We start from the raw sequence: 25746 nt of genomic DNA, 5'->3' as shown, positions 1-25746 counted from the left end.
TACTGGATATACGTTAAGACAATGACACATGGAAAAGGATGGAAATAAAACTATAAGCACAACTGATTTTAAAATCTGATGGAGGGGCCCTGAGTGGTTCAGTCAGTTAATTGTGCAATGCTTCATTTTGGCTCAGATCATGATCTCACTCATGAGATCGAGCCCCATATCAGGCCCCACGCTGTCAGCCTGAGATTCTCTCTCTCTTCCTCCACCCCTCCCACATGCACACACACTCTCTCAAAAATAAACCTTAAAACATTTTTTTTTTTTTAAAAATGATGAGAAAAACAAGGAAGGATAAAATCAGCCACTATGGTCAATGGAGCTCAGAAAGTTGGATGATACTGCAAAAGTGCTCTGTATATGGTAGCTTTCAATAATTTTGATTGGCCAAAATAATAATTATTACTACTACTACATGAGTTCCTTTAAGAAACACTATATTATATTGCTTGTGGCCCAAATATATGGGATTTTTTTTTTTTAATTTTTATTTATTTTTCAGAGAAAGAGGGCCAGAGCACGAGCAGGGGAGGGGCAGAGAGAGAGGGAGACACAGAATCCCAAGCAGACTCCAGGCTCTGAGCTGTCAACAGAGCCCGATGCGGGGCTCAAACCCACAAACAGTGAGATCATGACCTGAGCTGAAGTCAGATGCTTAACGGACTGAGCCACCCAGGTGCCCCCCCCACCCCCCCACCCCCCGCCGCCGATGCTAAATTATCATAACATCAAATTCTTAGAAACTAGTCTTCAATTAAATGTACCCTTGTAAATAAATGGTTTAAATTTATTCCTCAAACAAAATCTAAAGCTCATTATCAACAAGACACAGATGGCCTCAAAACTAAATCATTCATTATCTAAACATAGGAATCTCAGGGGCACCTGGCTGGCTCAGTCAGTAGAGCATGCAACTCTTAATCTCAGGGTCGTAAGTCCCACATTAGGTGCGGAGTCTACTTAAAACAAAATAAAAAAATAAACGTACGAATCTCACCTTTATCTGACTTTTCATCCACAGAATATTTAAAAAACTTCTGTCGCTCCTCAGCTTGATTCCACAGGCTAAGACCTCTAAGGAGTTCCGCAGTGTCCTTCTGAGAACAGTGCTGTGCAATCACTTTCTTCTTAATATCCTTAAGCTCTTCATAGGTAAAATATTCCATTAACATTGGCTGAAAAACCTAAATAAAACAAAATATTCATAAGTAAATATGCCTAACTAGTTCTGTTTACTCTACACCTTTTTTTTAATGTTTATTTAGTTTTAAGAGAGACAGAATGCAAGCGGGGGAGGGGCAGAGAGAGAGAGACACAGATCAAAAGCAGGCTCCAGGCTCTGAGCTGCCAGCACAGAGCCCAATTTGGGGCTCGCACCTGTGAACCAGGAGATCACGACCTAAGTGGAAGTCGGACACTCAACCGACAGAGCCACCCAGGTGCCCCAGAGATTCCTATGTATAGATTTTTTTTTTAATGTTTATTTTTGAAAGATAGAGTATGAGCAGGGGAGGAACAGAGAGAGAGAGGGAGACACAGAATCCGAAGCAGACTCCAGGTTCTGAGTTGTCAGCACAGAGCCCGATGAAGACCTTGAACTAGTGAACCTCAAGATCACGACCTGAGCCGAAGTCAAAGGCTTAACCGACTGAGCCACCCAGGCGTCCCTATACCTTTTAAATTATTAATGGCTCGAGTGTAGTATTATGACCTCGTATTTCAAAAAAATAAAAATTTTACTTGTTGCCACCAAATTAGGTTAGCCAAAAAAGTGTGTAAAGAGTATCACCAGAAGACCCTTCTTTCTACAGCTTCTCTAATAAATCCCATGGAATTTAAAAGCGTCAAAAGCAGAAGGTTTTCTGTACAAACACTCTTATCAGTCTCATATGGTTAGACACTTAGATCCATTAACTGCCTTCTGATACCTCAGTAACTGAACTCTACCTCAACAGGGCCTCTAAATCATGAGAAAGGTACCCAGTGTACTAAGAACCATAAAACTCAGAGGTCTACTGAGACCTTGAACTATCTATATTTCTTCTTCGAAACAGATGCTTAGTCCCAACCCCCAATTTACAGAATTAGAATCTTGAAGAAGTGAAGACAAGGCTTTTGTTTTTTAGGGCGGGAAGGGGGCAATCATTTTGATGTACATCACAGGTTAAGAAACACAATTCTAGTAACTCAGTGGCTTCAGTGGTGGTTTCGTCACAATGACTTGGGGACTTTTCAATATATCCAGGCCAGAATCTCTCACCTGATTTAATTAGTCCGGAGAGAGCTGAAAAGTAGTTTTATTTTATTTTTTTTAAACATAGATCTGATTATAAGGTGAAGCCATAAGTGAGAATGACCACAGTAACTAATTTGCAATGAAACAAGAATCCAGCTCCTCAAAATTATTTATTTTTCTATTCCTTACCCTAATCCTGATATTCACCCCACTTTAGAGAAAAAAGAGAATGGAATAATGTTTTGCTCATCCACTCAGTGATAACCCAGTATGTGTGTAGTAGGAATAAAATTGGTAAGTTTAACACTACCATTTGATTACCAAAATGTACTACAAAAAAAAGATCAGTAAAAATTCTTTAAACTTAGCATGAAAATACACAAAACATTAAAAAAGTTTAAAGAATCCCCTAAAGGTTCTATGAAGACATTAAGGTAACATAAAAAGCTACTAACATTCAATACAATGCCATCTACATAGTAAGAAAATAAATATTAATTGACTAATTGAATTAAATAATGGATTCAATGAGGGACACCTGGGTGGTGGCTCAGTTCACTAGTTCAAGCTCCAAGTTGGGCTCTGTGCTGACAGCTCAAGAGCCTGGAGCCTGCTTGGGATTCTGTCTGTGTCTGTCTGTCTGTCTCTCTCTCTCTCTCTCCCAAAAATAAACATTAAAAAAAAATTTTAAAGGTGTAGAGTAGGGGGCACCTGGGTGGCTCAGTCAGTGAAGCATTTGACTTCGAATTAGGTCATGATCTCACAGTTCGTGAGTTCAAGTCCCGCATCAGGCTCCATGCTCAACAGCTCAGAGCCTGGAGCCTGCTTCGGATTCTGTGTCTTGCTCTCTCTCTGCCCCTCTCCTGCTTGCACTCTCTCTCTCTCAAAACTAAACATACATACATATATGCATACATACATACATACATAAAGGATTCAATGAAAAGCAACCAAGGGAACAAAATTAATGTTTTCCTTGGGGTTTTCTTCCTTTCCTAAAATGAACTGGAGGCTTATCTTCCTGTGCATTATTTTTAAGAATGAAAGGCAAAATAACATCTTAAAAATTTCATAAATCAAATTTACAAGGGAGAAAAAATTATGCTTACCTCCTCCTCCTCTTTCATGTGAGGAAGAAAATCTCTTGTAAAAGCCTCCAATCTCTCTTTCAGCTGTTTTGCATAATTTAACTGCTCACATTCATTCTAGAAACATAAAAAAAATTACATCCTATAAAAGTTTTGCTTCATTATTTACACTGTACTGATCCTAGGAAATCAGTTTAAAATGCAACATAAAACCTCAGGAAAAAGAACAGACTGACAAATAGCAAAGTGGTCTCTGTACTTTTCAAAGCATTAAAGATACCCTTAAAGGGGCAGGCACCTGGGTGGCTCAGGTGGTTAAGCATCCAACTTTGGTTCAGGCCGTGATCTCGCGTTCCGTGAGTTTGAGCCCCGTATCAGGCTCTGTGCTGACAGCTCAGAGTCTGGAGTCTGCTTCAGATTCTGTGTCTCCCTTTCTCTCTGCCCCTCCCCCACTCATGCTCAGTCTCTTTCTCTCAAAAAATAAACATCCAAAATTTAAAAAAAAAGATGTCTTTAAATTATCTTGCAAAGGAACCTTGGATTATTAGTAATGTGATCTTATACTTCTTTAAAATGTCATGAAGTTGGGCCGCCTGGGTGGCTTAGTTGGTTAAGCCTCCAACTTCAGCACAGGTCATGATCTCATGGTTCATGGGTTTGAGCCCCAGGTCGGGCTCTGTGCTGATAGCTCAGAGCCCAGAGCCTGCTTTGGATTCTGTGTCTCCCTCTCTCTCTGCCCCCGCCCACCCCCTCACGCTTTGTCTCTCTCTTCCTTCAAAAAAAATAAACATTAAAAAAACAAAATTTTATGGGGCACCTGGGTGGCTCAGGCGGTTGGGCAGCTGACTTCGGTTCAGGTCATGATCTTGTGGTCTGTGAGTTCAAGCCCTGCATCGGGCTCCATGCTGACAGCTTGGAGCCTGGAGCCTGTTTCGAGCCTGGGGCCTGCTTTGAATTCTGTGTCTCGCTACCTCTCTGCCCCTTCCCCATTCCCACTCTGTCTCTCTCTGTCTTTCAAAAATGAATAAATGTTAAAAAAAATTTTTTTTAAATAAAAAAACAAAACTTTAAAATGTCATAAAGTCTAAAAATAGCAAGTATTTGCTCAAAACTTCTATTGACTTCTAATGTCTACATTTATATAATCTCTATGTTTCTTTTCCTAATCTATGTCTGAGCAGTTCATAAGAGTCTACTGGACTATATCACCAGAGTTCCTTCAAACTCATCTGGGGCACCCTCCACTACACGATCTACAACACCTGTTATGTTATGCTGACGGAAGACCATATCTACTTCAAAAAGTCAGGTTATCAACGTACTTCTAAGGGTAAGGGGCTCCCAACATTGTTTAGTAAATCACTCTAATTCTGGACAACAGCTAAAAAGTTCTTTCTCACATGAATTCAGATCTCATCTCCCTGTAACATCTAACACTTCTACATCAGCCCTATCAACTTAAAACATGCAGAATTTTACAGGGGTACCTGGGTAGCTCAGTCGGTTAAGCGTCTGACTTTGGCTCAGGTCATGATCTCACAGCTCGTGGGTTCGAGCCCCGTATCAGGCTTTGTGCTGACCGCTCAGAGCCTGAAGCCTGCTTCAGATTCTGTGTGTGTCTCTCTCTCTGCCCCTACCCTGCTCATGCTCTGCGTCTCTCTCTCTCTCTCTCTCTCAAAAACAAATAAACGCTTAGGGGTGCCTGGGTGGCTCAGTCGGTTGGGCGTCCGACTTCAGCTCAGGTCATGATCTCACGGTCCGTGAGTTCAAGCCCTGCGTCGGGCTCTGTGCTAACGGCTCAGAGCCTGGAGCCTGCTTCAGATTCTGTGTCTCCCTCTCTCTCTCTGCCCCTCCCCTGCTCATGCTCTGTCTTTGTCTCAAAAATAAATAAAAACATTAAAAATTTTTTTTTTTAAATGAAACTGTATATATGTGGGAATAGGGGCTCCCAGGTGACTCAGGTTGAGAGGCCAACTCTTGATTTCAGCTCAGATCATGATCCCAGGGTTACAGGTTTGAGCCCTGTGTCAGGGGCTCCATGCTGAGCTTGGAGCTTGCTTAAAACATACTCTCCCTCTCTCTCTCTCTCTCTGTCTCCCCCTGCCCCTCTCCCCTGCTCACACACACACACTCTCTCTCTAAAATTAAAAAAATAATTAATTAAAATTTAAAATCTAAATAATAAAATGTGGGAATATTTTATTCCTGATGAGTGTTTTGTAGTCTCCTCCTTTTTGTACTAATTTATTCAAATGCTTCCCAATATTCCATCCAATGTCCTAATCTCTAAAGATTTTACACATTTTCCCTAAGCATGCCCAAGTGGCTTCCATTTCCACTTCACATGCTAATAATGATCAAATTTGCTTATCTAAATCAAATTACTCTTCTGTCCCCAAATCCCATCTATACCTCTTCCTATTAATAAGTGCCCACCTGCACTGCAAAAGCAGTTAAAACCCAACGTGTCCAAAATGGATCTTTTTATTCCCCAAGCCTCTTCTATATTCCCTATAAAGTCAGACTCAATTCTCATTCTTACTTCTTTCTCCTTCTCCTTTCCCTTTTCCTTTGTATGTAAGCACTACATTCTATCAATTTTATGTCCTACATAATTCTCAGGTCTGTCTTCTTCCCTCTATCTCCTCTAGTCACTACTTTAGTTCAGATCGTAATCATTTTATTGAACAAGTAATACATGAACATGACATAAAATTGAAAGAGTACAAGAGTATTCAATAAAAAGTAAATCTCCCTTCCATCACTACCCAGTACCCCACCCTCACCCCATCACCCACCTCTCCACCAAGGAGTTACAGTGTCTTCTTCTAGACACTACTACAGTATTTTTTAGAATGGTCTTGGTCTTTCTACTTCAGTCTTTTCTTTCCCTTCAACCCATCCTCCTCCCTGCTGCACAACAGTCTTTCTAGAACGCAAGTCTGTAAGTGAAAGGTGTGTGGTTGTTTGACAGAGTTGCAACTTAAATCTATGCTTCACCAAGCCAGAGGGAGATAAAAGATAAAACTTCACATTTCCACAATATGCAAATACAAGTAAAAGGAAAATCTTTCTATATCATTATCCTAAACTATACTCAAATAGGTCTAATTTTATGTCAATTAAAAATTGTCCCGTGTAACCATCCCTGCACCCTAAAATATGGAAAAAGGGAATATAGTAAATGTTATAGCTAACATTCAATTTTTAAATAAAATTTTAAATAAAAATTTATAAATAAATTTTTATAAATTAATAATTTTTAATAAAATTTTTTTAAAAGTATTCCTTCATTGTAGTAACAATCTCACCTTTAGTCACCAGTAACTGCATTCATTATAGCTTTCTTCTAAGAGTTGAGCAAATGTTACCAGAAAGTAAAAATTTTGTGGTAATTAAAATTTCAACGTACAAAAACTTTAAGACCTGTGGAGTGGCATTCACTATAAATTTTATATACAGTAATAAAGAGGTAACTAACAAAGATTCTCGTCAACCTGATAGACTCAGGCTCCTTTGAGCCCTCTTCTCAACTAGGCCTCAACCCTGAGCTCTGTCCTTGGCTCACTTAGTCTAGTTTTAGCAAAAGTCATTCTGAATCAGTTTAGCAAAAATCCCTCTACCCTTGACATTGATCATAGTCAGTATCTATCCACCCTCAATATCTCACCACCCTGATCTGCCTTCAGCAAAAATCCTCTTGAGTCAGTCTAGCCTTGATGTTTCTTCTTAGAAATTTTCCTGACCCCTGCTCTGTTCCTTGGCTATAAATCCTTAGATATCCTATTCACAGTTGAGCCGAATCTCTCTCCCCTACTGCAAAACCCCAATGAAGGAATCCCTTGAATAAAGTCTTCCTTACTGTCTTTAACAGTGTGAGAATATTTTTTTTCTGTAACATAACATCATTTACTATAAAATGCTAATAGGTTTTGCTAATGACATACTAGTAAGGACACAAGTTTTGACAGTTAAATACTCATTTTTGCAACTCACCTTAACATTCTTCAGTCCCTTTTCAAAGAGGCTAAGCATCTCAGAGAGTTTATTGTCAGAATGTACATTATAAATGGTCTGGCTGCGTTGTTGAAGCAAACCGATAATGTATTCATTTTCGATCTGCTCATGCATTTTGAACTCCTTAAAAGTAGCATACAAAGACTGCAGAAGAGCACGGAAATCATTGTTGTTGGAAAAGTTCGTTTTAGAAAGCTGAAGAAACATTTTAAAAAGAAAGGCATAATAAATATATGTAAATACACACCAATAAAAAATATTCAAATACACTCCTATTCAGTTTTGTACACAGCAAAATACCTCCCTTACACTTATTTGTTCAAGTACACATAAAGGAAATTCATAAATTGACAAATTATAATGGTATAATAAAAAGTACACTAGGGTCAGAAAGAAAATGGTCTGCATTCTGAAGAGCTTGATGATACAGGAAACTGATTCATAAGCCAAAAAATCACATAGTTTCTTTAAATAAAAGGGATTAGACCAGACTCCCTCCAAACCTAAGATTCTGTTATTCTACACATATACTAAATACAGATACTCCATAAAGTTATATGAAATTTTTAAATAGTTGTTAGGATAATATGATAAGTACTTTTTTCTTTGTTCAAAATGTTCTTTATGCTATTATACTACTTTTACAATGTAAAAGTTTAAAAATACTCTATTATAGTTTGTTTAAACTTTAATATCAAGATGAGTCTGATCTGTTCCAGAAATAATTATAAAATATTGAGCTATCAGAATATTATTAGGGGCGCACCTGGGTGGCTCAGTCGGTTAAGTGTCCGACTCTTGACGTCAGCTCATGATTTCACAGTCTGGTTTGTGGGATCGAGCCCTGCATCAGGCTCTGCGCTAACAGCATGGAACCTGCTTGGGACTCTCTCTCTCTCTCCCCCCTCCTCTCCCCTGCTCCTGTTTGCTCTCTCCCTCCCTCGAAATAAATAAATAAACTTAAAAAAAAATTAGATGATTTTAGGGGAACTAGTTTTTGTTTTTTAAGAAAAACAGAATAAACACTTAGCAGCTCAGATAAGAAATCATGTATTTTTCTGAGGTAAAGGCACTGCAACGGTACAACGTGGAAACCTAGCACATCACGGCACGAGAAAGTAAATGCACTTGAAGGAAAGGCACAAATCAGTCACAAAACAAAGAAATACATACACTGTCATTTTCTTTAATTCTACTATTCAACCAAAGAAAATAACTATTCAGAAGTAATTTTAATTTTTTACACTGAATGGCAAATTAAATTCTCATGTTTAAATGTATAATCTTATCAAGAAACCTGATTCAAATTAAAGCTCAAAATAATATACAAACCCTCCATTGCCATATTAACTCTACTTTCTATTGTATCAACTCTAGTTTCAAAGTCCATTTTAAGAGGGAAAACCTGATTAGGTTAAAAACACAGACAGTGAATGGAGGGGAAGAAGCTACTGACACCACACTTCCTAGACTTGGTTGGTCAAGTCTGACCCAGTATTCCTAAAATGGAGCAGACCCTAAGCTGTCTCAATTGCCTGTTCTCAACAGGAGTAGTAGGCTTATGACAAAGCACCAGAAAAGATGGTAAACACCTAAAGCAGAACTATTCCACTACACATAGAATTAACTAAGTAGCTTATGTAAAACTTATGTGTATTAGGTATCAAGTCATTTATAGGAAACCACAACACAGTCTCTACGGATCAGATCCTACGTCTACCATTTATTTAAATGTGTAACCCTGGGTTAAGTTACTTTACTCCTTGCAATGTCTTAGTTTCTTCTTGATGTTAAATGAGAATAACGACATCTGTAGTTCACATGGTAGCTATGAAATTAAAATGAACTGGTGCTTAATAAATGCTAGCTCTAGTCATTTTGAAAATTAATCATTCGCTTTTATAAATTCATGCTTTTTTTTTTTTTTTTTTTTTTTTTTTTTTTTTTTTTTTTTACTCAATTCAAATAGTTACTGGGCAGCTATTAAGAGCTAGGCATTGTTCCTGTACTCGAGATAGGAACATCATGAACAAAATAGACATCTCTGCCTTTATGGAGCTTCTAGTCTAGTGAAGGGAAATAACATAAGGAACAGTAGCCACAATAAGTAAGTAAATTATCGAGAAACTTTTTCTGGTAAGGGCCAGATAATAAATATTTTAGGTTCTACAGGGCATACTCTGTAGCAACTATTTAATTTAGCTGCTGTAGCATTAAAGCAGTCATACGAATGAATGTGGCTATGTTCCAATAAAACTTTATTTATGGATGGAGAAATCTGAATCTCATACAATTTTCACATGTCAAAATATTATTCTTTTGATTTTCTCCAACTGTTTAAAAATGTAAAAACCATTCGTAGCTCCTGAGTCACACAAAAACAAGAGGCAGAACAGATCTGGTTATACTAATGTTGATTTTATCCTAAGAAATGCTACACAAGATCACAACAAAATTCACCAGTGGCTAGTCTTAGCAAATACTATCATGGGTCATTTAAAAAAATTAAAAATAGGGGCACCAGGGTGGCTCAGTCAGTTGAGTGTCCGACTTCAGCTCAGGTCATGCTCTCACGGTTCATGAGTCCGAGCCCCACATCAGGCTCTGTGCTGACAGTTCAGAGCCTGGATGGAGCCTGCTTCGGATTCTGTGTCTCCCTCTCTCTCCGCCCCACCCCTGCTTGTGCTGCCTCTTTCAAAAATGAATAAACATAAAAAATGTTTTTTAATTAAAAATAAGTCTTAGAAATAACAGATAAATCTTAAAACACACTATTGCTATACAATTTTTAAGAAACAAAAACCAAAGCATGGCAAAAAAAAATAAATAATGCCCTCACATGACTTAAGGAAAATAACATCTTAAAAGACATGCAGGAAATTCTGCATACATTCTCACTGGACTATTAGGAAATCTTTCAGATTTAACAACAAGCTAAAATAAAAACCAGGTCCATACTACAGACTGAGAACCCAATGAGATCCATGAAAGGACTCTACGTGATTCATAGAGTCAATCCAGCTTAGTGGCTGCAAGTGCGAGTCTGGAGCCAGACTGCAAAGAAAGGAATCCATCTCTGCCACAAGTCACTAAATGGCTCTCTACCTCAGTTTCTTCAACTGTAACCTAAGGCTAATAATATTAACTACCTCATAGAGCTCTTGTTATAATTTAATAATACATCCAAAGAACACAAAATTAATATAAATAAGCCCTGCTTGGGTTTTTCTGTTTATTTTTATAGTTAGCCCAAATAAAACTATCATTAGAAGTCCTTATGCTACCCAAATCACTTCATTTCCACTTGAAATGAGCAATTGTTTTAGCCTGGTACTAAAGTCCGTAAATTTTGCAGCTAAAAAGATAACCAGAATGCATACAATTTAACTTTTAAAAAATCGGCTTATAGGAATTTTTAAAATTTAGCTTGCCTCTGCAAAGTTACTCAAACACACAAACTTGATTGAGACAAAAAACCTAGAAACTAGTAATATCTGGGACATATTGAGGCCTATGATGCACTATATACTAAGTGCTGTTTGTTTGTTTAATGTTTACGTATTTATTTTAAGAGAGCTGCCAGCACAGAGCCCAATGCAGGACTCGAACCCACAAACCATCGTATCATGACCTGAGCCGAAACCAAGAGCTGGACACTTAACTGACTGAGCCACTCAAGTGCCCCTAAAGTAAGTATTTTTAGATAAAGTAGGTATTATAATTCCCATTTCATAGATGAAAACCCTGAGGCTCAGAAAAAATAACTTGCCCAAAACCATACAACTAGTAGACAACAAAACAGAGATCAAACCTCTATGATTCTAAATCTTATGTTCTTTCTGCAACATAGAATATTGGTTCCAATCATAAAGCTATCTTTCCACATCCAACAAAGAGAGTGAACTGTCAGAACCTTGCTCTAAAGCAATAGTTCTCACCAAAGGTCAATTCTACCCTCCAGGAACTAATGTGCAAGGACATTTTTGGTTGTTAACCACTGCAGAAGTGCTACTGACATCTAGTGGGTAAAAAGCCAGGGATCCAGCTAAACAGTCACAAGAAAGAATCATCCATCTAGCCCAAAGTGTCAACAGTGCTGTGGTTGAGAAATGCTACTCTAAAGAAGTGTTTTTCAAACACATTTAACCGTGACCTTTAGTCTGAAATACAGTGCAACCTACACACACACACATCACAAACACTTCAAACAAATTTCAGGAAACAATTATTTCCCTCTCTACCCTGTGATGTACTCCAATATATACTTTTCAATTTCATTTTTTAAAGTCTTTTGTATCCCATGAAACTGATTCCATGACCCACTAATGGACTATAGAACACACTAGGAAAAACACTGCTACAACAGGATATAAAATTTCTTAAATGACCTATAAACTTGTATACCTTGATGCCTGGCAAACTCAACCCCATAAACCTATATAGAACAGGATACACATAGTCAACAAATAGTAACAACCCAGTAACATGGTATCTCTCATATTTAAAAGGATTTGTAACTGGCTTTCTGTCTCAGACACTCTACAACCTAAAATCTTAAAACCTGGCTTCAAAGGGACTCAAAAAGTTGTGTCACTTAAAGACTAGATTAAGTTCTAGTCTTATATATATGTGTGTGTGTGTGTGTGTGTGTGTGTGTAATAGTACAATAAAAACCCAAACATTATTGCTTCAAATAAATTTTTACTTTTTATCTACTCAGCCAGACAATGCTATGATTCAATCAATGGAGATTTATACTCAATTAAAAAAACCTTAACTATATTATGGACTAACTGTATGAAAAAAACTATGGCCCACAGGTGAAATGTTTGCAGAAAATCATGCAACAGGTAATAAGTAACAAAATCAATAAGGTAATACAAAAAAACGTGGGCTTCAGAAGGAGGGAAAAATCCTATGATTAAAATTCTGTCTCTCCTAGTTACTAGTTGAGTGGGTTGGGTAAATTACTAAACTAAGTCTGTTTCCTCATCTTTAAATAACAGATAATACCTGTATCACGAGGCTCTTGTAAGGATTAAAAGAAATAATGTATGCATGTAGTAGGAACTCATTAAATTCCCCTTTCCTTCACTTTCTAGCTCTCAATTCAATATTCCCTCTAATAAACCAATGTCCCCAAAGCAGTCAGTAACAGCTTTTACAGGTATGCAGAGAAAAACAAAGAAACTAAATTCTTCATAAAGCTACATCCAATTTTTTAAAATAATCTATTCAAGTTATTAGTTTATTTCCCTCTTAGGGCTTCAGTTACAAAATGTCCTTTGTTTATAAATTGATAAAGTAAATAGCACTTTTAATATCCTTACCTGAAAAACCTGGGCACTCCATAAAGCCCCCGCCACTTGAATCTTTTATAACTGGCTTATGTGTAAGTCTGGGAATCTCTGTATTATGCACATCCTTAGAACCACCACCTACTTTGTTCTCAGCACTCAGTTCAAAGAGACTGAGACCACTCCTGAAACTTTAATGCACAGCGGACCATATACTTCCCTTGGCTCCCACTGTACCACATCTGGATTTCCACCTTAGCACAAATGTTAGATAGTAAACTCCTTAAGAACAGGAATCACACCTTATATCACCAGTGCAAGCTACTGACACAACACAGGGCCAACAGACAGTAGAGACTCCAGACTGACTGGCAGAATTAATGTTAAATTTTGAGGACTAGAGGAAAGACTGAGGAATCGGCGTAAACTGGAAAAAGGATGTCATCCAATGAAACGTTCACTAAAATCCTCCCAATCTGGAAGATGAGTGAATTAGCAAAAAAGATTTCATAACAGACTGTTACCCAAAAAGATTTTTCAGAAACTACTATGGTTTCATACAAATTAAATCATGATATAAATAGAAATCATGATCCTGGGGCACCTAGGTGCCTCAGCTGGTTAAGCCTCCAACTCCCGATCTCAGCTCAGGTCATGATCTCATTGTTCGTGGGTTCAGTGGGGAGTCTGTTTGGAAAGCTCTCTCCCTCTGTCTCTGCCCCTACCCAACTCATGTTCGCTAGCTCACTCTCTGTCAAAATAAACACACTTAAAAACAATTAAATTTAAAAAAAGAAAAGAAAAGAAATCATGATCCTGACTTGGGTTTCCATCTAGATCTGTAACGAACTGCTCGTGTGAACTGGGTCTAGCTAATCTAGGCCTACAAGTCCCCACCTATAAAACAGGAATAACCCTTCCTTTACTTGCTTCAAAGGACTGTTGTCCAGATAACAGTGAAAAAAACTTTCCATGAAACCTTATATAAATTTAAGAGGAAATCCAAGAGCAAAGAATTAAATTAGGTATTACACAGCAATATTTAAAATGGCCTATAACTTCAGAGTATGTTATTCTAAGTAAACTATAGTCTAAGTATATAAATGATTGAGTTGATGCTAATAAATACACAGATGCTTCTAAAGTATATTGTACTTGAAAAGTTTGATACTGGAAATAAAACTGACTTCTTTTATAATTACTGTGCATTCAGAATCAACATTAGAATACAGTGAAATAATATATCTTGTACCTTTTTAGTTTGAGTACAAAAACTAGTTCTCATTTTGTAAAGTTTTACTGCTGGCTATTTGAATATCCGTGGTCTTTACCACCAAACAATGGTGAAGGCAAAACTTGAGATGATAAATGAATAAAAAAAAAAAAAAAATTAGGGGCACCTGGGTGGCTCAGTCGGTTAAGCGGCCGACTTCGGCCCAGGTCATGATCTCGCCGCCCGTGAGTTCGAGCCCCGCATCGGGCTCTGTGCTGACAGCTCAGAGCCTGGAGCCTGCTTCGGATTCTGTGTCTCCCTCTCTCTCTGCCCCTCCCTCACTTGCACTCTGTCTCTGTCTCTCAAAAATAAACATTTAAAAAAATTTTTTTTCTTAAATTAGTCCTTTAAGATTATTCAGCCATCATAAAACACTCACCTCTCCACCCTGGCTCCCAAAGGACATCGTAGGAGATTTCCACTAGCTATTAGTATCAAGAAGAAATCTGGATATAGAATTCCTATAGTTTTTTTCTCCCTAAATCACCTTGATCTCTGATCCACAGTTTGGAAAACCGGACTTTTAATCTCCTTGATGAATATCTACAACAATCTCATTAACTACATCTAATTAAGAATTAGTGATAATTTTGACTTATGCTATGTCAAGTTGAAAATGCTTTCTTAATTACTGCAAAAGGAAACATTTAAGTACTGAAAAGAATCTCATTTGACTCAGGTATTTTTTGTTAATGAATTTACTTATCTTGAGAGAGACAGACTGAGAGAGGTGGAGCAGGGGAGGGGGAGGGGCAGGAGAGAGGGAGAGAGAATCCCAAGCAGGCTCCGTGCCTTCAGCCCCAAGCCTGACACAGGGCTCCAACTCATGTACAGTGAGATCATGGCCTGAGCTGAAACCAAGAGTCAGGTGCTCAACAGATTGGGCCACCCAGGCGCCCCATACCCAAGTATTGGTTTTTAAAATGGCACTGTAAGGGGTGCCTGGATGGCTCAGTCGGTTAAGCATCTGACTTTGGCTCAGGTCATGATCTTGTGGTCTGTGAGTTCAAGCCCTGAGTCGGGCTCTGTGTTAACGGCTCAGAGCCCGGAGCCTGCTTCAGATTCTGGGTCTCCCTCTGTCTGTGCCCCTTCCCTGCTTGCACTCTGTCTCTCTCTCTGTCAAAAATAAATAAGGATTTAAAAAAAAATTTTTTTTAATGACACTGTATACGGGACGCCTGGGTGGCTCAGTGGGTTAAGGATCCGACTTTGGCTCAGGTCATGATCTCTGTGAGTTCCAGCCCCGCGGCGGGCTCTGTGCTGACAGCTCAGACCCGGCCCGCTTTGGATTCTGGGTCTCCCTCTCTCTCTGCCCCTCCCCTGCTCACGCTCTGTCAAAATAATAAATAAACATTAAAAAAAAAATTTTTTTTTAATGTATATAACCAGTATATACTTTAATGTATTTAACCAGTATAAGGCTGGTTAGTCTATCACGTAACTAAATAAAACTGTGACTCTTAACTACCACGGGAAAGTCACAACCGCCTGGCGAAAACCACAAACACGCTGGGAAAGTGTACACGTGCGCAAAAATTTCCGTAACAATTTCAAGCCATTTCAAGCCATCTCCAGGCTGACCTGCAGAGAAGACCTCATATTCCTGAAGTCCTCACCAACTTTCCCTTTTCAATTTTGAGAAAGTAAAAAAAAAAAAAAAAGACAAAAAAAAACCAAACCTTTTTTTTTTTTTTTTTTAATTTCCTGCAATTCGTGACCACTGTCGGAATAACTAAGTTGAAAGCCCAGAGGAGGTAAAAACGCTGCAGCGATCTAACTGAAACACTTCAGGGTCGGGCAGCCTAATGGATGGCTTAACCCGCTCCTTTCGCTTCTTCGGGGTAAACGGCTCTCACCCTTGGCTGCACTGCGAGCTGGACTCACCGGGGGAGCTTCAAATTGTTCATACTTGATGCCAGGGTCACTGCCGAATTTTCAGTGCTTTGGGCACTGGATTTGGATTTTTAACAGCCTTGGGGCGGGGGGGGGGGGGGGGGGGGGGGCGATTCTAATCAGCTACCAAGGTTGAGAAGCACTGTTCTGGCCCGTCCTGTTTAAGCCTATACCCAATCGGGTTATTTTTTAATTTCCAAAATGGAAGGAGGAAAAGGGTGGTTGCGAGTGCGTTTTTAATTGCTGGTTTTTAACGTGGCTTCGCCCTGAGCCCTCTGGGCATCCTCCAACCACCTCACTGGGCTCTCACAACCCCTCTTTTCCCTCAACAGGGCTTTTGCTTAGTGCTGTGGAAGTTGTGAAAATTCACAAAAGCTGACTTCTGGGCTTCAACAAGAGTTGTTGAAATGCTTTTCATCTGGTTCATTTCTACACGAAAACGGGCCTGCCCGAAGTTTCCAGCACCTATGTGGACATAGGTGGCCCTTCTTTCCCCCAACGTGACACTGACAAAAATGTGGGCGCTTGATACTGCTTTAAAACCCCTAGCAGAAGGCCCTGAGCCATCTCCAGAAAAGTGCTTTTTCAGCTAATGCTGCACCAATCAAGAGTCCAAAAAGGTTCGCACAGTTAAACCAACTTTTTCCGAGGCCCGTTTCACTGGAGCCCACGTTAAGAATTCCAACAGAGAGTAGCGGTCGTATCACACGATCCACGCCGAAGAAATGCTCCGGGACAATAAAAGTTGCAAGGAGAAAGAGAACTCTAAACCAAGAGCGAAGCGTCTCCCCATCCTAGACCAGGAAACCTGGGGTTTCTCCCAAATCAAGCCAGGGAACGGCCGGGGGGCGTAAGATGAGCAGGGGGGTGGCTGGGAGAAGCTGCCCCTCGAGCCAGGAAGCGAGCGAGAGGTTCCGAAGGATGGATGGGTGGGTGGCGTCTGCAAACAGACCCGGGGGCCCCCAAACCGGCCGGGAGCAGGATGAGGGGCGGCGGCGATGGGGGCGGCGGGGGACAGCTGCAGAAACGGCCGGCCCCAGGCGGACAGGAAGCCCAGCGCAGGTGGCCGGCCCGGGGTCCCCGAAGGTCGGTGGGGCGCGGAGGGGCCCCTCTCCCCAAGGGGGCGGGGGCGGGAGGCTCGGCACGGCCGCAGGCAGCGGGCCCGCCCGGCCAGGGGTGCGCAGCCAGGCAGGGGCCGCGCCACGGGCCCCGAGGGCACGTCCGAGGCCGCCGGCCGGGCGGGGGCGCGGGCTCCCCGCCGAGGGTGCGGGGGAGCGAGCGCGGCGCTGACAGCTGCGCAGGCGGCAAGCCGCGCGGCGCGGCCCCGGGGGCCACGGGCGCGGCGCAGGCCAGGCCGCCCGGGGACCGGCCCGCTCCTGCTCGCGGCCCGCGCTGCCCGGAGCAAGAGACCCCGCACACCGTTACCTTGTCGCAGTAGAGCCCCACCAGCTGCTTCATCCGCCAGTGCGGGGCGGTGAAGACGTCCACTTCTTCGGGGAAGGGCGCCATCGCCACTGCCTCAGCCTCTGCCTCAGCAGCCGCGGCCGCCGCCTCTCCATAGACACCCTCGCCGCGGGGCAGAGGCGGCGCGCCCCCCTGCGCATGCGCCCGCCCCGTCGGCGCGCGCGCCCGGCCTACTCGGCCGGCCGGGACGCGGGGACGCGCGGGCCGCCGCCATGCGGTCCCCGGGGCCCACGTGACCAGGCGCGCGGCGGCGGCGGCGGCGGCGGTAGCGGCTGGAGCTCTCTCTTACCTGCTGGGTTCTTTTCGTGCTTGTCTCCTTCGCTTGCTGAGGAGAGAAACCCAAGTCTTTACCCTATTTGTTGTTTCGCAACATAAAACACATTATCCGAAGGCAGGGGGTGTCGTCTTGGAGGCCCTCTCAGCGCTGCCGCTACGCCCACCAGGCCTTGAGGCCGAGGCCGCCGAGCACAATGGCCGCGCTCGGGCCGGGAGCTGCGCCTGGGCGCCGCGGGCCGTGACGCCCGTTCGCCCGGGTGGCTGTTCTGGGCGCCACTGGGCCCTCCTAGGCCGCCCTTTGCCTCCCTGCCATGCCCAGGTGGCGGGCTCGACCTCCCTGCCCGCTGGTCAAAGGCCCCGGCTAATGGGTGGCCCAGGACCGGGGTTCCAAGAACTTAGGACCCACAGGGAAACGGTGCCGCGTGAACCGACTGGACACCGGCCGCCCCTCCGCTCGGGGCGGGCGCCCAGCCTGGGTCTGGGGGCAGGGCGGCATCTCCTCCCCAGCAGGCCAGAGGGGAGGGCAGCGTGGAATTCTGGCGCCTCCAAGGAGGGAAAAATGTCCCTTGGGAATCAGGGAGGCTGGAATGTACCTCAAGCACAGAAACACCAGGTCAGGGGTGTCAGAAAGGTCGCGGGAGGTGGGGGGGGAGGGGCGAATGATCACAGAAGGTTAGTGCGGGGAAAGAACCTTGGTACACATCCCACCATTTTAAGTCGAGATTCAGGGAGAAAGGAGACCAGCAAGGTCACTGCCGAGAGGTCAGTCTCTTCCCCACAGGTCACGTGCCCCCGCCCCCTCCAGACCTCAAGGAAACCTAGGGAGACCCTGTCACGGGCTCCGCAGATCATGATCAAACCTCGACTGGTTGGTTGCTGGACTAATGGACACACCGAGAAACGGGAGAAAACAGGGAAGGCTGAGAACCTGAAAGTGTTAACGTTATTTGCTTAATGACTATAAACTGTGGGAAGGCAAGAAACAGGATCTGTTCATCCTTTATCTCCCCATTATCTGTCACAGTTCCGTGACAACACAGGGGTTTGATGAATATTCAATAAATGATGGTTAGAAGGTGAGAAAGAATCTTGCAGTAGGGCGCATCTGTTTATTTCTCATCTTACTATGTGCCCTTTATGGACAGGAAGTATGAGCAGCACTTAAAAGCACAGACTGGAGACAAAGTAAGATTCCTGGTTTTGCCAGATACTGCTTGTATGACTTTGAGTAAGCTACATGAGGTCTTTGTGCCTCAGTTTCCTCTTCTAGAAAATAGGGACAAAACTATGGACTAAATGCTTGTGTTCTCAAGTTCATATGTTGACCCCCTGCTTCACCCTGTGATCGTATTAGGAGGTGGGCCTTTGGAAGGTAATCAGGATTAGGTGAAGTCATGAACATTAGGTCGTGACTGATTGTTGCCCCTGCAAGAGTCACTAGAGAGCTTGCTTCCTATGCCATGGGATAGAAGCGGAAATTGGCAGTTCACAACCGGGAAAAGGATTCTTACCACGCTGGCATCCTGATCTTGGACTTCCAACCTCTAGAACCATGAGAAATAAGTTGCAGTTGTTTATAAACCATCCAGTCTGTGGTATCTTCGTTAGAGCTAAGACAAATACCTCCTCATGTCACTGTTAGGAGAATTAAGAGAGTTCATATATTTGACCTGCTTATGTTAGCACCTGGCACATAGTAAATACTGCCTGTAAGCTATTATTATTAAAACGGCTTTGTGAGGTAGTCCTGTAGGAAACTAAGTCCTGAAGACACTCTGGTAATTGCCTAACATCCCACAAATTGGTAACCGAATAATCTGGCCATGTGAATCCAGGTCCAGTAACACCCTCCCAGGCACTGTGTTAGTTGTGTGGAGTACGGAGATACGGTTTATGCATCGTCTGTACTAAAGACACAAGAATAACACTTAAATAATAGAACATAGATAGGGCCCTTAATATTTCTATCATCCTCTTCCCCTTTCCCCTTCTTTCTTTAAAAAATTTTTTTAATGTTTATTCATTTTTGAGAGACAGAGACAGAGCATGAGCAGGGAAGGGGCAGAGAGAGAGGGAGACACAGAATCCGAAGCAGGCTGCAGGCTCCAAGCTGTTAGCACAGAGCTCAACGCGGGGCTCAAACTCATCAACTTCAAGATTATGACCTGAGCGGAAGTCAGGCACTCAACCGACTGAGCCACCCAGGTGCCCCTCCCCTCCTTTCTTTTAAACTCTGCTCTTTCACCAGGGCTTTGCTTCTATGTTTTTTAATATCCCCTAGAAGACATTGTCTCATTTCCCCTCTATTTCTTTACTTCGTTCGGGTCTTTCCCCCCAGCTGTCTTGAAATGTAGAATTAGGTGAACCAGTTATATGGAGAAATGAGTTCCAAGAGAACATGCATTTTGTTTTATCCTCAGCACTTAGAACAATGCCTATCATACGTTACTACTTAATATTTGTGGAAAAAAGAAAGAAAGAATAGAGGCACCTGGCCAGCTCGGTGGGTAGTGTGCAACTCTTGATCTTGGGGTTGTAGGTTCAAGACCCAGGCTGTGTGTAGAAATTACCTAAAAATAAAAGTCTTTAAAAAAAAAAAAGAAGGAATGAGGGAAATTCTTGGCATTCTGTAATTTCCTCATTTTAACTGACTTTTACTACACCGTATTCTATTTCTCAATACTTGTTTGTATCTGTGTTGTTCACCTGTGTATCCCCAGATGCAAGCACATTAAATAAGTGTTTAACAACAACAACAAATCCTTCCACACACAGTTTTGCTGTAACCCAGAATTTGAAGCTCTGCAGTCAGCTCAACAATAATAACAACCACTTTGGACTCTGGCCATTTCAGGGAATTTGTTCAAGATGACAAAATGAAAGAAATAAAGTGATAAAAAAATAAATAAGTCCTGTGGATCATTCTTCCCCTTGAAAGAAGCTGTTAACATTAGCTCTATATGCTGAGTAATGTGGCAATTAATCACCTGCTATATCCAGAATAAATGATTGATTTAAACTTTAGCCCCAGAAAGAAGACATTGATCAGCGTAGTCTCATTATGGGTCGCTGCAGCTACAGCAGATCAGGAACTGTTATGGAGGCCAAGCTTGTCAGTTAAACCACCTCTCTCTGATTTCTTCTCCTACATGACAGAGAAGGAACTCTAACAGACCATCTAGCTATCGGCTACCTCAAGGAGACTGGATAGACATGTGAACAGAGCACTGAAAATCCACATCGCTTAGTGCCTGTTGTATTGAGGGTTCCTTCTTTCCTGCTCTCATTATCTCTGAAAAACTGCATGACACGGGGGGGGGAAGATGCCAAATCATTCCATGGTGACCTAAAAATATGATGGTAGGCCTCTTGGCTAGTATTTTCCAACCCTAGTTTGGAGGGCCCTGGAAAGGCTTAGTGGTCAAGGAAAGTCAAATCTAAGGCATTTAACTCTGTTTATCTGAGTGACACAGCACTTTCCCCAACAGGGGGTGAGTTGTGAAAACAAGCGATGGAAGAATGTTGCTGTTGCAAAAACAGTTGGAATCCCAGTCCTAACTCGGTACCAGAATTGATCCTCACTGTCTGTCAAAACAGCCAATCAACAGTTTGCTGCAACAGGCTAGTTGATTCAGGAGTAAAGATTTTAGTAGGGGTGATGGCATTATTAAGAGAAAAGATAGCCAGATTTGAAATGCAAGGCCATTTTCTTTTTTTCATTTTCCTTTAGGATAGTTTATATGCAAATGGCCCTCAGAAAAGGAAATATATATATAGGCCTGTAGTTTGCCCCAAACCCTTACTTTCTTTTTTTAATTTAAATAGTGAATGCTATTTCCCCATTGGTGTTCACTGTATAATAATAGATGAGTCACTGTGTGTATTAGTTTGCTAGAGCTGTTGTAACAAACATCACACACTGGGCAGTTTATACAACAGAAATTTATTTTCTCACTGTTCTGAAAGTCCAACATCAAGGTGTCGGCATGTCTGATTTCCTCTGAGGCCTCCCTCATTGCCTTGCATATGGCCACCTTCTCGTAGTGTCCTCACAGAGCCTTTCCTCTGCCCTGTGTATGTCTATGTCCTTTTCTTCTTTTCATACAAGGATACCAGTAAGATTTGATGAGGGCCCACCCTAACCACTTTATTTTAACTTACTCACCTCTTTAAAGGCCTGATCTCCAAATATTGTCACACTCTGAGATACTGAGGGTTAGGGCTTCAACAAATAAATTTAGGGGGGAACACATTTCAGCCTGTAACACTATGGAAAGAAAAGTTTGTCATAAAGATATGATAAAACTTTTTATATAATGACCAAAAACACTGGAAACAACTAGATGTCCCTCAGAAGGATACTGGATTACAGCACATTCATTCAATGGACAAATAGGCATCTGTTTAAAAAAAAGCATAAGATATGGGGTGCGTGGCTAGCTCATTTCATAAGGCATGTGACTCTCGGGGTGCCTGGGTGGCTCAGTCAGTTAAGCGTCCAACTTCAGCCTAGGTCATGATGTCACCATTCCTGATTCGAGCCCCGCATCAGGCTCTGTGCTGACAGCTCAGAGCCTGCAGCCTGTTTCAGATTCTGTGTCTCCCTCTCTCTCTCTGCCCCTTCCCCACTCACACTCTGTCTCTCTCAAAAATAAACATTAAAAAAATTTTATTTAAAAAAACAAACAAACAAAAAAATAAAGCATGTGACTCTTGATCTCAGGGTTGTGAATTCAAGCCCCATGTTGGGCATGGAGCCTACTTTAATATATGTATATGTACATATACATATATATATACCTTTTAACATATATACATACATATGTACATATGTGTGTATACATATACATATATATACCTTTTAACATATGTATTTTACACATATATTGTACATATAAATGTATATACATATATATGTTTATATATATGTTTGTATATATATATGTATGTTTATGCTTAAAAGCATAAGCATAAGATAGATCTATGTTGCTGGATGGAATGAAATCAAGATATTCTAAAATCTTGTTTTAAAAAAAAAAAAAAAAAAAAAAAAAAAAGGGTACGGGGAAGCCTGGATGGCTCAGTCGGGTAAGTGACAGATTCTTGATTTCAGCTCCGGTCATTATCTCAGGTTTGTGAGATCAAGTCCCACATCAGGCTGTGCAGTGATAGTGCAGAGCCTGCTAGAGATTGTCTGTCTCCCTCTCTCTGCCCTTTTCCTCCCCCTCTCAAAAATAAATAAACATTAAAAAAACAAAAAGTATGTTACTAGAATAAAAACAGAAATTTGTAAACAGGGGTTCTGAGATGGGAAGCAGTTAAATACCTTTCAAATATGTACCTTTTGGTATAGTTTTATGATTTTACTACACGCACCTGTTGGTCTTCAGTTATAGAAATTCATTAATAAGAATGCATTTTAACAGAATTTAGGCAATAACTTTTAAATCTTTAATGCTATGAGGGGAAAAATGTTTGATTATACATAATCAGTAGCAACAGTGCTCATTGCACATAGAGTCATTTTATGGTTATCCCAAGTTTTATTCGAACCTGTATCATACACCTGCTTTGCCTCTCTGGCTTCTCTGTGTACCCTGCCCTTTAGTCCACAATCATCTTTCCCGTAGGACTGGAGGCATCTTCGAGGGTAGGGACAATGTTTTAAAGACACTGAGGAAATGGGTCCGGTAAAGTGTTAAGTGAAAAAGAGCAGGATCAAAATTGTACTTACAGTATAACCCACACCCACGTTTACAACATGCGTAAGAAGGATTAGAAATAGATGAGGCGAAATCTTAATAAGTCTCCTCTGAATAATAAGAATTATAGGTGATTCCTTCCCTCTTTTACATTTTTTCTATTTTTCCCAATGTTTTAAATGAACATGCTCTACTTTTAATGTCAAAAATACAGAAATGAGCATATTACAATCTGATGACAATTACATTTTATGAATACATTTAAAGGGGGCTGGAAGGAGATACATCAAAATGTTGATACTGGCTGTGTGTTAGCAGTAGAACTATAGTTGATTTGGGGGAGAGGGGAGCTACTTTTTCCTTGAAATTTGAACAAAAAATGTCCCCTAAAAATTAGGCTTTGGTTTAAAGATTTCAATGTAACATTAATCACTGTCAGAGCTACATCCAGTCTCTCAGAGGCCCATCCCACCTCACAGAGAGAGTCCAAGGATGCTTCCTAGAACTGTGCCTGGAGACCTTTGCCTACATCTCGCCTCATGGTCCTATTGTTGTGACACAGGACTTCCCAGCTTGTCACTTGGAAGCCATTCCAGTGAGTTCTAGCTGGATTCTATTCTTTAGACCACCAAGCCTCTGTGGCACTTCTGGCATGACACACACATAAGACTGCCTTCACCTTGGCAAGAGCTCCCTAGCCAGCGGCCAAGGTTGATGCTAGCTCTTTTAAAACCTTAGAGATACAAGGGGCGTGGAGAAGGGGGTGGGGGAGTGGAAGCAGGGGTTGGGGGGGTGGCTATCTACCACCTTGGACATTTTCCTGTTTGATGGCCCTTTGTGTCCACAATGGGTCTCAGTATCCCTTTCCAGAACTTCAAGTTTGCATTTTTGGAGCAATGCTTCCCATTCTCGGCTAAGCTGATAGGGCATCAGATTGGAATACAGGTGCTCCTTCTTACTGTGCCCTTTTTTACAGGTGTGGCCCTGTCTCCCCTAGAGGTGGCTGGCTGGCGGCGCCTTACATATGAGAAAAAGAATTGCTCGGACATATACAAAGGCATAGGATAACTGAAGAGCTGAGAAGAGGAAGAGACGTAAAAGATAAAGGGATAGATAGGTAAGACAGAAATAAAAAAAAGATGAACAACAGAGTGAGGGAGGAATAAAAAAGAAAGAAAAATATATAGGTGGAAATAGAAAGGAGAACGCAATGCTTAAATTTTACTAAGGTCTTACTATGTACCAGGCATTATAAACTCTTTACATGAATTATCATGTGTAGTCCTTACAACTACTATATGCGGAAGGTTCTATTTTTTCTCATGTGACAGAAAAGGGAAATGCTGTTTAGACAGAGGTCTTGATTTGTCCAAGGTCATAGAGCCAGTTAGTGGAAAATCAGGGCTATAAATCTGTGTCTTACTCATCCTAGAACATGCACTTAAACTTACACTGAAAAGACAATTTTGTCATTAGTTTATGTCAACAAACTAAATGACTAACATGTGCTCTTAATCTCTGACCTGGAGCCAAAGGTTACTGCAAAGAACGTGGGCTACCCCATAAACTACATGTGTCCAAATATAGAAGTCTCAGTCCTTAGGTTACCTTTTGAAGATTAGTAGTTCAAATAATGCTAAGAACATAGTTTTGCTTCATTACAAATATGGACAAATAATGTGTATAATGGCTTCTAATGTTTCTTTGCAAAAATTTCAACCGAGTAAGAGCCTTCCATTTCCTAAACATACCTGTGTGTCACTTATCTTATTCTTAATAAATGGTGCCAAGTGAATTCCAACTTCTTGACTTCCACTCAAAGGGCCTATTATGAGCTAACAGGATGTTGCCGTGTATGTGGCCTGAGGGAAAGGTGGCTACTCTCAAAGACAACTTGACTCAGCTGTTTGCACCGTGTAGCGAGGAAAAGCATCGCAAGTTTCGGAACGGAAAGGACCGATAAGCTTCCTGTAAATTGTCGGGCTTACATTTATTGTAATGATGAAATCTGGCAGGCAATTGCTTAATCCCTGCCTACAGAAGGGGCGGAGGGGATTATTTAGGGAAGTACCAGTTCTGTTTCCTTCCTCCTTACCAGTGACATTTAAGTTTGAGAAACAAAACAGATGAACACAGGAGAAGGGAAGGAAAAATAAGATAAAAACAGAGAGGGAGGCAAACCTTAAGAGAGTCTTAAATACAGTGAACAAACTGAGGGTTGCTGGAGGGGTGTTGGGTGGGGGGGGGGTGGGCTAAATGGGTGATGGGCATTAAGGAGGGCACTTGTTGGGATGAGCACTGGGTGTTATACGGAAGTGAGGAATCACTAAATTCTACTCCTGAAACCATTATTACACTACATGTTAGCTAACCTGAATTTAAAGGAAATGAAAAATAATAATAAAACGCATGCAAAGAGAGAAAGAAGCAAACCAAGAAACAGACTTTTTAAAAATGTTTATTTATTTATAGAGAGAGACATAGTGTGAGCAGG

At 41.5% G+C, this 25746-nt stretch overlaps 1 protein-coding gene across 2 annotated transcripts in view; it reads right to left on the bottom strand.

Annotated features, from left to right (window-relative positions):
* Nucleotides 1–17698, bottom strand: part of FBXL5 (F-box and leucine rich repeat protein 5) — a 47181-nt gene extending 29483 nt beyond the window's left edge. The window contains exons 1-4 of one of the 2 annotated variants that reach the window (XM_043572926.1): nucleotides 17564–17698; nucleotides 7327–7542; nucleotides 3352–3447; nucleotides 1004–1190 (exon numbers count right to left, since the gene is read on the bottom strand). In XM_043572926.1, coding sequence (XP_043428861.1) covers nucleotides 1004–1190; nucleotides 3352–3447; nucleotides 7327–7461 — 418 coding nt within the window. In that variant the 5' untranslated portion in view covers nucleotides 7462–7542; nucleotides 17564–17698. Of the gene's footprint in view, nucleotides 1–1003; nucleotides 1191–3351; nucleotides 3448–7326; nucleotides 7543–17235; nucleotides 17527–17563 lie in introns of those variants that run through there. The other variant, XM_043572925.1, reaches the window with a different exon arrangement.
* Nucleotides 17699–25746: the final 8048 nt, after the last annotated feature.

The sequence above is a fragment of the Prionailurus bengalensis genome, chromosome B1 (genome assembly GCF_016509475.1).
Source record: "Prionailurus bengalensis isolate Pbe53 chromosome B1, Fcat_Pben_1.1_paternal_pri, whole genome shotgun sequence".
NCBI lineage: Eukaryota > Metazoa > Chordata > Mammalia > Carnivora > Felidae > Prionailurus > Prionailurus bengalensis.
Note: the sequence above shows the minus strand (reverse complement) of the source record. Positions and strands in the feature narration are given on the sequence as shown.